The 12,158-nt window shown below is 56.2% G+C and overlaps 1 protein-coding gene across 5 annotated transcripts in view; it reads right to left on the bottom strand.

Annotated features, from left to right (window-relative positions):
- Positions 1 to 12,158, bottom strand: part of LOC115080132 (serine/threonine-protein kinase N1-like) — a 72,023-nt gene that overhangs the window by 12,786 nt on the left and 47,079 nt on the right. For all 5 annotated transcript variants that reach the window (XM_029584180.1, XM_029584176.1, XM_029584177.1 and 2 more), the window contains exons 4-10: positions 11,671 to 11,800; positions 6,885 to 7,030; positions 6,120 to 6,333; positions 2,566 to 2,766; positions 1,940 to 2,049; positions 1,283 to 1,426; positions 888 to 963 (exon numbers count right to left, since the gene is read on the bottom strand). In XM_029584180.1, coding sequence (XP_029440040.1) covers positions 888 to 963; positions 1,283 to 1,426; positions 1,940 to 2,049; positions 2,566 to 2,766; positions 6,120 to 6,333; positions 6,885 to 7,030; positions 11,671 to 11,800 — 1,021 coding nt within the window. The remainder of the gene's footprint in view (positions 1 to 887; positions 964 to 1,282; positions 1,427 to 1,939; positions 2,050 to 2,565; positions 2,767 to 6,119; positions 6,334 to 6,884; positions 7,031 to 11,670; positions 11,801 to 12,158) is intronic.

Here is a 12,158-nt window from a genome sequence, read left to right as displayed (position 1 = left end):
GGGGCGGCACAGTCTGACACGGGGGCGGCACGCCTTCCCGGGGTCGGCACAGTCTGGCACGGGGGCGGCACAGTCTGACACGGGGGCGGCACAGTCTGACACGGGGGCGGCACGCCTTCCCGGGTTCGGCACAGTCAGGCACGGGGGCGGCACAGTCTGACACGGGGGCGGCACGCCTTCCTGGGTTCGGCACAGTCGGGCACGGGGGCGGCACAGTCTGACACGGGGGCGGCACGCCTTCCCGGGTTCGGCACAGTCTGGCACGGGGGATGGCACGCCTTCCCGGGTTCGGCACAGTCGGGCACGGGGGCGGCACAGTCTGACACGGGGGCGGCACGCCTTCCCGGGTTCGGCACAGTCTGGCACGGGGGCGGCACGCCTTCCCGGGTTCGGCACAGTCAGGCACGGGGGCGGCACAGTCTGACACGGGTTCGGCACAGTCTGACACGGGGACGGCACGCCTCCCCGGGTTCGGCACAGTCTGGCACGGGGGCGGCACAGTCTGACACGGGTTCGGCACAGTCTGACACGGGGACGGCACAGTCTGACACGGGGACGGCACGCCTTCCCGGGTTCGGCACAGTCAGGCACGGGGGCGGCACAGTCTGACACGGGGACGGCACAGTCTGACACGGGGACGGCACGCCTTCCCGGGTTCGGCACAGTCTGGCACGGGGGCGGCACAGTCTGACACGGGGGCGGCACGCCTTCCCGGGTTCGGCACAGTCTGGCACGGGGGCGGCACGCCTTCCCGGGTTCGGCGCAGTCGGACGCCTCGTGCAAATAGAAAGTGGTGCGCCGCTGTACGAGATCTCGGCACGCGACGTCGCTCCCGCTGTGCAATACGCCCCCGGGGAGGGGTTTACGGCCCCTCCCTTTTCTCGTACCTTGCTGCTTGGAGAAGATTTTCTTCTGCCGCTGGAGCTTCGGGATTCTTTCGATGACCGGGTTAAAGAAAGTGACCTGAAAAGGGGCAAAAAAAGGAAAACGGGATGAAACGAAGCCACCCCTGGGCAGAGACTGACAGACGCTTTCACACAACGGGACGAAGGAGGTTCCCCCCCCCCCCCCCCCTGGATTCAGGGGAGGTGGACCAGGTCCGGGGGGGGGGGGGGGTCCCTTCCAGCCTCCTCTTTCCTGGGTACTCCCCCCCCCGGACCAGGTTACATTTGTAGCCCAGAGGGTCAGGTCTGGCAGCGTTCGGGAGCCGCACCCCCCCTCCAGAGGACAGGCTGGACCCTGCCACCCCCCTCCCCCACAGGCAGCTGCCATCTCTATGAACCTCAGAAAGCAGGGAGCCCTGAGGCTCCAGGTCCAGGTGGATCTCGTGCCTCTGGTTGTCCAGGAAGTCCTCCAGCTTCAGGTACTTTAAGGCGCACAGGCAGCGATAGTCCCGCCAGTACACGGAGATCTCCAGCTCCCGAGCCTGGGAAAGGAAGATGTGGGGGGGGGGGAAGAGCAGGTGGTGAGAGGGAAGATAAACCAAGGTAACACAGCAGCAACAGCCCTTCCCCCTCACCCCCAGGAAACAGGTCGCTCTGTTTGACGTCATCCGTCAGTTCCCGAGGTCTTGCAGGCGCACGGCAAGGAGGTCGTTTTGGCTACTTGCCTGTGGCGGCTTTTTACCACCACCCCCCCCCGTTGCCGACCCGGCTCTGGAAAACCGAGCTAGGTCTTTATCTCCCCCAGATGAGGACCTTGGGTTTCCCCAACGCAGGATTCTTTCTGCTGGGGGGGGGGGGGGGGGGCTGCAGGCCTGTGTCGTCCTCTGCAGTAACAGAGCCAGTGACTACGGCAGAGGGCGAGAGGGGCCTGGCCCTACCCTTCCCTCCCAATTTTCACTCGGGACTTATTTTGCCCTGGGGGGGGGGGGGGGGGGGGCTCTGTAGATTGAGAGCAATGTCCCTCCCTGGCTCTTCCCCTTTTTTTTTTTACGCACCCTCTCCAGTTCCAGCGAGAACGTCTGGTTCCAGGCCTGGAGGCTGATGGGTTTCCAGGCCGTCTGCCCCACCACGGCGTTGTCCACCTTCAGCACAGCGCTGACCTCGCCTGCCAAGGGAGAAGAGACGCACAACGCTTACTTGCAGGGCTGAGGAGGAGGAGGCCAGGCCAAAGTTGGCCAACGCATCTCGTGACCGTTCCCTGAACCGAAATGTGCCTGGTGGGCCTGGAATACTGGATTCGTGATGCCCCCCCCCCCCCCCTGTATTTCCCATCTCAGTTCAGAGAAGCGGCAAGGCTGGGAGACAGCTCCACCTCCTGAAGATGAAAGAGGCCTGACAAAGCAATAATTATAGCTGAACAAACGAGCCGTCACTACGCCCAGGAGGGACACCTCCGAGTCCCACCAGTGTGTCTGCGGACCCGGCCTTACCGCGGCAGGAGGAGGCAGAATCCCAGCTAGAGCGTGACAAGACTCGCAGTGACGTTTCCACGGGATCTATCCGCAGATTTCGGGGCTATTTGACCGGATTTGAGCGCACGCACAAAAATACAACCGCATCGAGGCCGTCTCAAAGAATGAAAAAGCCAGGAAACTGGCTGGAAAGGCGCAGGATACTCAACTGGACACGTCCTCGGTCTTCATGGAGCTCCTGCCGCTTACGCTGCCGCTGCGGTTGTACAGTCCTCTGCCGCTCCGGCCCATGAAAGAGGTCCTGCCCTCGCCAGGACTGTTACATGGAAGGGAGACGACAGTGCCCCGTGTCCGACCGGGCACAGAGTCCAGCAAGCCGCTGCAGCCCAGCAGCCTCACCTCCAGCATGCCTGGAAGAGAAGCGAAGGGACAGCTTGTGTTCACTCTGCATGCGCAGATTCACCAGCGCATTGGCTCTACAGTGGCCCTCTCAGATTCACGAGCATGGCACTAAAACCATGCACTCACAGATCCACGAGTATGGCGCCACTACCATGCACTCACAGATTCACGAGTACGGCGCCACTAACATGCACATACAGATTCACGAGTACGGCACTAATAGCATGCGCTCACAAATTCACAGCACCAATAACATGCACGCACAGATTCATGAATACAGCACCACTACCATGCACTCACAGATTCACGAGTACGGCGCCACTACCATGCACATACAGATTCACGAGTACGGCACTAATAGCATGCATTCACAGATTCATGAATACAGCACCACTACCATGCACTCACAGATTCACGAGTACGGCGCCACTACCATGCACATACAGATTCACGAGTACGGCACTAATAGCATGCATTCACAGATTCATGAATACAGCACCACTACCATGCACTCACAGATTCACGAGTACGGCGCCACTACCATGCACTCACAGATTCACGAGTACTGCACTAATAGCATGCATTCACAGATTCATGAATACAGCACCACTACCATGCACTCACAGATTCACGAGTACGGCGCCATTAACATGCACGCACAGATTCACGAGTACGGCGCCACTACCATGCACTCACAGATTCACGAGTACGGCACTAATAGCATGCATTCACAGATTCATGAATACAGCACCACTACCATGCATGCACAGATTCACGAGTACGGCGCCACTACCATGCACTCACAGATTCACGAGTACGGCACTAATAGCATGCATTCACAGATTCATGAATACAGCACCACTACCATGCACGCACAGATTCACGAGTACGGCGCCACTACCATGCACTCACAGATTCACGAGTACGGCACTAATAGCATGCATTCACAGATTCATGAATACAGCACCACTACCATGCATGCACAGATTCACGAGTACGGCGCCACTACCATGCACTCACAGATTCACGAGTACGGCACTAATAGCATGCATTCACAGATTCATGAATACAGCACCACTACCATGCACTCACAGATTCACGAGTACGGCGCCACTACCATGCACTCACAGATTCACGAGTACGGCGCCATTAACATGCACGCACAGATTCACGAGTACGGCGCCACTACCATGCACTCACAGATTCACGAGTACGGCACTAATAGCATGCACTCACAGATTCATGAATACAGCGCCATTAACATGAACACACAGATTCACGAATACGGCACCACTACCATGCACGCACAGATTCAATTGTAGAGCACTAATAGCATGCACGCACAGATTCACAGCACCAATAACATGCACACACAGATTCACAGCACCACTACCATGTACGCACAGCTTCACGAGTACAGCACTAATAGCATGCACTCACAGATTCACAGCACCACTACCATGCAATCACAGATTCATGAGTACAGCACTAATAGCATGCACGCACAGATTCACAGCACCACTACCATGCACTCACAGATTCATGAGTACAGCACTAATAGCATGCACTCACAGATTCACAGCACCACTACCATGCACTCACAGATTCACGAGTACGGCAGTAATAGCATGCACTCACAGATTCATGAATACAGCGCCATTAACATGAACACACAGATTCACGAATACGGCACCACTACCATGCACGCACAGATTCAATTGTAGAGCACTAATAGCATGCGCTCACAGATTCACAGCACCACTACCATGCACTCACAGATTCATGAGTACAGCACTAATAGCATGCACTCACAGATTCACAGCACCACTACCATGCACTCACAGATTCACGAGTACGGCACTAATAGCATGCACTCACAGATTCATGAATACAGCGCCATTAACATGAACACACAGATTCACGAATACGGCACCACTACCATGCACGCACAGATTCAATTGTAGAGCACTAATAGTATGCACGCACAGATTCACAGCACCAATAACATGCACGCACAGATTCACAGCACCACTACCATGTACGCACAGATTCATGAGTACAGCACTAATAGCATTATTTATTTATTTATTTATTTATTTAAAGGCTTTTATATACCGGAGTTCATGCACTAGTGCATACCACTTCGGTTTACACGGAACAAGGAACAGAAAATTACATCAAACAGATTGAACAATTAAACAAATATACAATTACATCCAACAATTGGGTATAAATAACATGGCTAACTTAGTAGGAACTTAGAGTTAGAGGTGAAGGAGAGAAATAGTACCAAGTGGTAATAGAACAATGTTAATAGCTAAATAATAAATATAAATAGTAAATACAAGTTCTTATAATAAATATAGATGTTTACAGATTACAGTCTTCATGAAAAGTTTACGTCTACAGAATAGGGTTAAGTAAATAAGAACTGGCGGTTATTTCTATAGGAGTGAAGACTTCAAAAACTAAGGTTACATCTGGATTAAGAGGTATTGGTGTAGCATGTTCAAATATTTAATGATTTGGAATTGTGAGACCAAGGATAAAATTAGGAGTTGTTTGATATGATTATAAAAGCGAGAATGATTCAAGTTCTGGGATGTGGTTCTGAGCTAGACCTTTAAGTGTAGGCTTTTGTAAAGAGCCAGGTCTTGAGTTTCTTTTTGAATGTTCGAGTACACGTTTCGAGGCGAATGTCCGTGGGGACGCAAAGCAAGCACGCACAGATTCACAGCACCACTACCATGCACTCACAGCTTCACGAGTACAGCACTAATACCATGCACTCACAGATTCACAGCACCACTACCATGCACTCACAGATTCACAGCACCACTACCATGCACTCACAGATTCATGAGTACAGCACTAATAGCATGCACTCACAGATTCACAGCACCACTACCATGCACTCACAGATTCACAGCACCACTACCATGCACGCACAGCTTCACGAGTACAGCACTAATAGCATGCACTCACAGATTCACAGCACCACTACCATGCACTCACAGATTCATGAGTACAGCACTAATACCATGCACTCACAGATTCACAGCACCACTACCATGCACGCACAGATTCAATTGTACAGCACTAATAGCATGCACTCACAGACTCACAGCACCACTACCATGCACTCACAGATTCATGAGTACAGCACTAATACCATGCACGCACAGATTCAATTGTACAGCACTAATAACATGCACGCACAGATTCACGAGTACGGCACTAATAGCATGCACGCACAGACTCACAGCACCACTACCATGCACGCACAGCTTCACGAGTACAGTGCCATTGACATGCATGCACAGATCCACCAGCGTTTGGCTCTTGTAACATACTCTGTTACCTGTTAAAGGCGAGGGCTTGGACAGCGTGTTATACTGGTTCTGCTGGTAGGCGGTGCTGTTCCGGGTGCTGAAGGCAGACGAGGTGGCCATGATCAGCTCCTCCTTGATGATGCAGCCTTTGGGGTGGTCCTCGGGCAACTCGCTCACCCTCTGCTCCAGGGAATGTTTCAGGAGATCTAACTTCTGGCTGGATTCGCTCAGCCTGGTCTGCGCCTGCAGGAGAGCGGGGACAAAAGAAAAAAAATAAAAAAAGTTTAGCTCCCTGCTGCGACCAGCTTTATTGTGCAAGCCGGCCGGGGAGGAGCCCACCGGAGGGCACCGGCAGGATCACCGACTTTCTCTCAAGTTAAGGTGCTCGCTGGACGCAACCGAGATACTTCCAGTACCCCCCCCGGGGCCACAGAAAACCAGCGCGCTGAGGCTGAACTCACGTATTGGGAGGCCAGCCCGATTTTAAAAAGGCTTTTAAGGCACAGCTCTGCGTCTGTCCGTACGTGCGAGCTCCAGGTAGCTGCGCTCTTGGGGGGCACGACGGACGCGGGTACCAGGGAAGCGCGCTAGCGGTGAATTCGGGAGATTTGAAATGGTGGCCCAGCACACACACCCCGGCTTCCTTCCCCGCCAGGGCGCGCGCGCGAGAGAGAGAGGCCGACCGGAAAGGTCAAGCGGAGAATATCGAATCCGCACCATCGGCTCTTACGCACCCCTCCCATGGCCCGTCCCACTTATCCTGAGCCGTCTCGGGGGGGACGGGGGACGGTTACCTCCACGATGGCCTTCCTGTCCGGCACCTTGGCCGAGCCCAGCAGGCGCAGGACGTTCTTGGCCCCTTCCGACACGGCGTGCTCCACCCGGAAGTGGTGCCTCAGCTCCTCGATGCGCAGCTCCACGTGGCTGAGGTCCGTGTTGCCTTCGAAAGGAAGAAAAAGAAAACGCACGTCTCGTCAGCGGGGAAAGCCTCCCCCCCCCCCCCACCCCATCCTCCTCCGCACGTGGCATCCCGGCGAGGAGCCCGCCCGCCTGCATTACTCTCCCCCCCCCCCCCCGGCGCCCCCTCGCCATCCTGACGCCGACATGCAGGGACCGGGGACAGATTCTACCGGAGGTCGGGAGGCCGCTGCCGGGGGGGGGGGGGGACTGCCTGACAGGCCAGCCCCGAGCTCTCTGCCGCCGCCGGCCCGCCGACCCGTGAAACGGATACACCGCCCCGTCGGGGTGGGGGGGGGGAAAGGGGGCTAACGGGGGGTGGGGTACCTGGCCCGTGTGGTTTTTAAAACTTCGGGGGGGGGGGGGGAAGGTTATTTGGAAGGGGACCTGGAAACACAAGGGTGGAAGGGTGTGATTCGGGGGGGGGGGGGGACGAGGGGGGGACGACGACAGTGCCATCCGCGCGTCGGCTCACTCTCCTCCTCTTCTCCGAGTTTCTCCCATCCGTGCCCCTTCCCCCCCCCCCCCCCCCCCAATCACTCTCTTACACAAGTATTCACCACTGGCACCGACCCTGCACGCCGCTCGCATGCCGCACTGAACGCTCAGGGAGGAAGTGAACAGCGGGCTCTAAGGGGGGGGGCGCCATATTTAACGCCCCTCCATCTCTGATTTCGATCGGGCTGCACCCGAGGGCTCCTGTTGTGCTGTCTGGAGGGGGACGGTGAAAGAGAGAAGCCTTCAGCTTCCCCCTAGGGACGCCATGGGGAGGCGGCGTTGGGCGTTACGAGTGACCTCGGCGACGGCGCTCCTAACTCTCGGAGCTGCCCGGGTTCCCGGGTCCAGGCTTGGCGAGTGTCTTCCCCCACCAGCCCAGCCTTCGTGGCTTGGGCTAGCAGCCCCGTTACTGCTGGCGCCTCACGATTCGGTGCGGGAGCAGCTCATAAAAGTGGGGGGGATTCGCCGGCTGCGTTTTCCGCTTCCAGGCTGGCTGCCTCCCCCCTCCCCCCCCCCCCCTCAGACGTGGCTCTTAGGACCGCTGGTGTTGGAGGGATTGGTTGGAGCCGCCGCACACAGGGCATCTCCGTTCCCGGCTCGCTAAGATCGTCTCCGGGTTTTTTCTCTCTTTCCGTTGATACGGCTCGCCGGGAGCGTCTACGTTACTGCCGGCCCTCGGCGCTCTCGCTCATTCCCTCCACTTTCTCTCTCTCTCTCTCCCTGCCCGATCCTGTGTTTCTTGGCTTGGGCTCGTCTTTATCCGTTCGTTCTGTTCCTTCCTCTCTCCTCCCGTCGCCCCCTTCCGCACCCGCGCTCTCCGCCGCGAACTCTGGGGGGGGGGGGGTGTGAAAGGCCCGTCGCTGGCCTTCCTGGCAGCGTGTCGCCATCTCCGTGCCGCAGGACGTTTCCTTCGAGGCTGTGGACGACTCTTTCCGTCGTCCGAACGCCCCCCACCCCCCCCCCCCGCCCGTCCGTATCGGCTTCTCACAAGGCCGCACGAGCAAGAAAAGCCCTTTGGAAAAGGGGAAGAGAGAGAGAGAGAGATGCCGGACCGGCCCACGGTCCCGTTTCTGGTCTACGATCTCCGTGCATGACAGAAAAAGGCATCAGGGCCGCAGCTCTCGGTGTCACCTGAGATCCTCCAAGGGTTACACGCGCACACACACGCACACACACACACACACGCACTCTCCTGCTATTGATGGAGTCGGTGGTACCGCCGCCTCCCACCCACCCACCCACTCGCAGTAATTAGGAGACAGCGTTAATGGCTTCCCTGAGTGCTCTGAGCCTAACCCTCTATTAAGCCAATTAAACTGATCAGAGCTCCCCATTCAAGGGGGGGGTGGGGGTGTGTGTGTGTGTGCGCCAGAGAACAAGTTATTAATTACACACTCATAAAATTAGCGGTTTCCCACCCAGCCCTATCTGGGAGTTGGGTCACATGATTCTCCCAGCTCGGATAGAGGAGAAATGACTTTGGGGCTGGAAAAAAAAACCCCCACAGCCAGGTGCATTTTAAACACAGAACGAGAAGATCTGGGGTGGGAGAGGGGTCGGGGTCACACGAACCCCTAACGTCTTCCTTCTTCTTCTTCGTTAGGTATGGATTGGAGAGGAAATTGTCTGGGGTTTTTTTTTTTTGTTTTTTTTTATTAAATCCGCTTGCAAAAATAACCCCCAAAGCCCAGGATAGCCAAAACGAGAGACACGCGCGCGTGCCGACCATCCCCGTACGCCTGGGGGTGGGGGAACCCTAGCTCAACCCGCGAATGCAGCAGCCGTTAAACTTGATCGTCCATTGCGATTCAAAGCTAAAACAAACCGCAGAGGTAGGGAGCGGGTACCTTCAGGAGCAGACTTAGCCAGATTATTTACCTGGATACCCCTCCCATGTATCTGGGGACGTTTTACCCGGCTTAAAAAAAAAACAAAAAAAAACAAACTTATCCTGATTAAAAAACTGGCAAGTCGGCAGGGCGGGAAATTCAAATCCTGCCGGCTGTCCGGACAGAGCCCTCTGCACGTGGGCCTCGCTGTGCTCAGAGACGGGTGAAGAGTGCGTCGGGCTCCCCTTACTCCTCGCTCTCGCTACATCATTTATGTAAACACCGTGCGCCCCCAATCCGATCCTGAATGGAATCCCCTCTAGGCTTGGCCCCCCCCCCCCCCCTTCTAACCCACCACGGGCTATACCCGTAAGTAACGCGGAGCATAACCCAGGGGCCTGGAGAGCCACAGGATAAACAGATATTCACCCCCCCCCCCCACCCAAAAAATACCTGCATGACAGATACCTAAACGTGTTTTGTTTTGTTTTTTTCACTTCACCACGCGCACGTCGAGAGGGAAAACGGCACCGCGGCTACCACAGCAATTGCATGGCTAGGAAACCCTTGCCCCGAGCGGGTTTACAATGGGGAAGGTCAGGGCCGTAACCTGAGTGGCGTGGCTGGGATTGGAACTCCCGCTGTCGCGGTTCGGTGCTCTGACCACTGCGCCTCGCTTACCCCTACCTCTCCCACCCCCCCCCCCCCCCCCCCCGACCAGTCATACGTTCGTTTTCTGCCTGGACGGCCACCAATTCTGAAGGCAGCTTGCCGAGTTTTTCCTCGACGGGGCAGGGAGGACACGGCGCTTTCTGAGAAGGGCGTGAATGTCACAGTCCAACCCCCCCACCCCCCAGCCCCGAACGAACAACTCTTCCGGCCTTTGGTTCGTGCAGCGCCGTAGCACTGCGTGCAAGAACAAATCTTAAAAACTCCTGCCCAGGACCAGCAAACAGAATTAAAATCCCCTCCCCCCGGACGCAGGGCTGCAATGTGTCCTTGGGCCGTGAGGAGAACCGAGGCGGCCACATTTGGCAGGAAAAGCAAGCAGAGACTGCCTCTGTCAGGACCTTCCGTCCCCGGAGACCTGCAGGCCCCACTTAGCTCCTGATCAAATTTTAATCCCGTATTGAAGCCCCGAGGATGCAGCTTTCCCGGCTGCTGACGGTGTGGTATTCTGTCCAATCTCTCTGCTCGCCTCCGCTTCTGGAGACCGCTGCGTCTCTCTCTAGGTCCGTGCATCTCGGGGCACCTGGGCACCCTCGTTCCCAACACCCCCCCCCCTTCTAGATTTCAAAGGCTTCGGATACCTCTGGAACCCGGGCACCCGTGGGCTGGGCAGGGTCCTGGAGCCAGGCGGCGGATTTCTCTAGCTCCGAGTGCAAAAGGCTAGCACTGGCCCTAAGCCTTGGGTGTCTCGAGGCGCTGCCGTTATGAGGCTCCAGGAGAGAAAACCCGAGCCACCGCCAAGAGCAAAACCTCCCCGGTCTCATCTACACCTGCCCCCTGTTACCAGTGGCTGATTACACCGATTCACTGCCTTAGTTTGCACAGCTCCCTACAACAGAGATTGTGTGCTCGTGAGGCAATTTTACATTCGAAAGGGCGGTAGGCAAGAGGAGTGGGATTGGAGCCTGGGTTCCTAGGTTTTTACCAATCCTGGCAGCTCACAGAGAGAAATCCAGAGTCTACCCCAGCTGTGAACTATAGATAAGCCCAGGGAACACGGAGCCCATCGCAGCCACAAACGGAGGGAAAAAAAAACAAAAAAACATCCATTTCTGAACAGAGAAAAATCAAAAGAAAACACGAGTGTCCTGCCTAACCCTGTTACAAGTCAACCGTATCTACTCCAAACTATTTCCCCGTTTCAGGAAATGAGGTTCTCGCTTAGGAATGCGTCTCTTCCAGATAATGTTTCCAGGAATGGCGACGTACGCAACCAGGGCCAAAAAACAAACCCAAACACGAAACAAAGACAGAGGAGAGAGACCCAGAGCACACGCCGAGATCTGGTCTGCTGGGAGGCTGAGAGAGACTCCCAGGAAGGATCGGCCGCGCCCACTTCTGCCCCTCGCGTGGCTTCTCCGAGACAGGGGGGGGCCCCCACAGCCTGTAAAAACCAAAAATCCCTTTCTGGCTTCAAAGCCAGAAGAAGTAATTCCGTTATCTAATCTCGTAGAAAGTCTTCGACACCCCCGGTGTTTTATCGCCCTCCCCGCTTGCTGCGTCAGCGATCAGAAAACCTTGTGCGGCCGCGGCCGGGCAGGGGGCCGGTCCCCTCCCCTTCTCTCACCTTGCCCGTCCTCGATCTCCAGGTGCACCTCGTCTGCCTGCATGGCCTTGCGGATCTGCATCCGGATGATGTCGATCTTGGTCTTACTGTCCTGAAGCATCTGCTGAGCCGTCTGCAGAAGCTTCCGGTCCTAGCAAGCCGAATAAAGGGAAACAAGAAACAAGTTGAAAATACAATATCGTCAGCTGGGGCCGGAGTGTCGTGTTGTCGGCGCGGCCGTTTCTGACTGGCATGGCCGTGGCGGCACCTACATCGATCTTGACGTTGATATTGAAGAAGACCTGCCACGGCAACCAAAGGACAATCCTGCTCAATTGGTGACCGGGGAGCATACCCTCATCAGATGCTGATACAGCTCCAGGGCTGAACCGGTTCAAATCCTTCCTGACCCCCATGCCCCAGGAAGGGAATGCCCTATTGCGGAGGTTCCCCAACGGCCACACCAAATACAGGAGACTGACCAGCAGGCCCTTTTTCTCCATTACCCA

This window comes from Rhinatrema bivittatum, chromosome 19, assembly GCF_901001135.1.
Source record: "Rhinatrema bivittatum chromosome 19, aRhiBiv1.1, whole genome shotgun sequence".
In the NCBI taxonomy this organism is placed as follows: Eukaryota; Metazoa; Chordata; class Amphibia; order Gymnophiona; family Rhinatrematidae; genus Rhinatrema; species Rhinatrema bivittatum.
The sequence above is the reverse complement of the archived record's forward strand: the minus strand, read 5'-3'. Positions and strand labels throughout refer to the sequence as shown.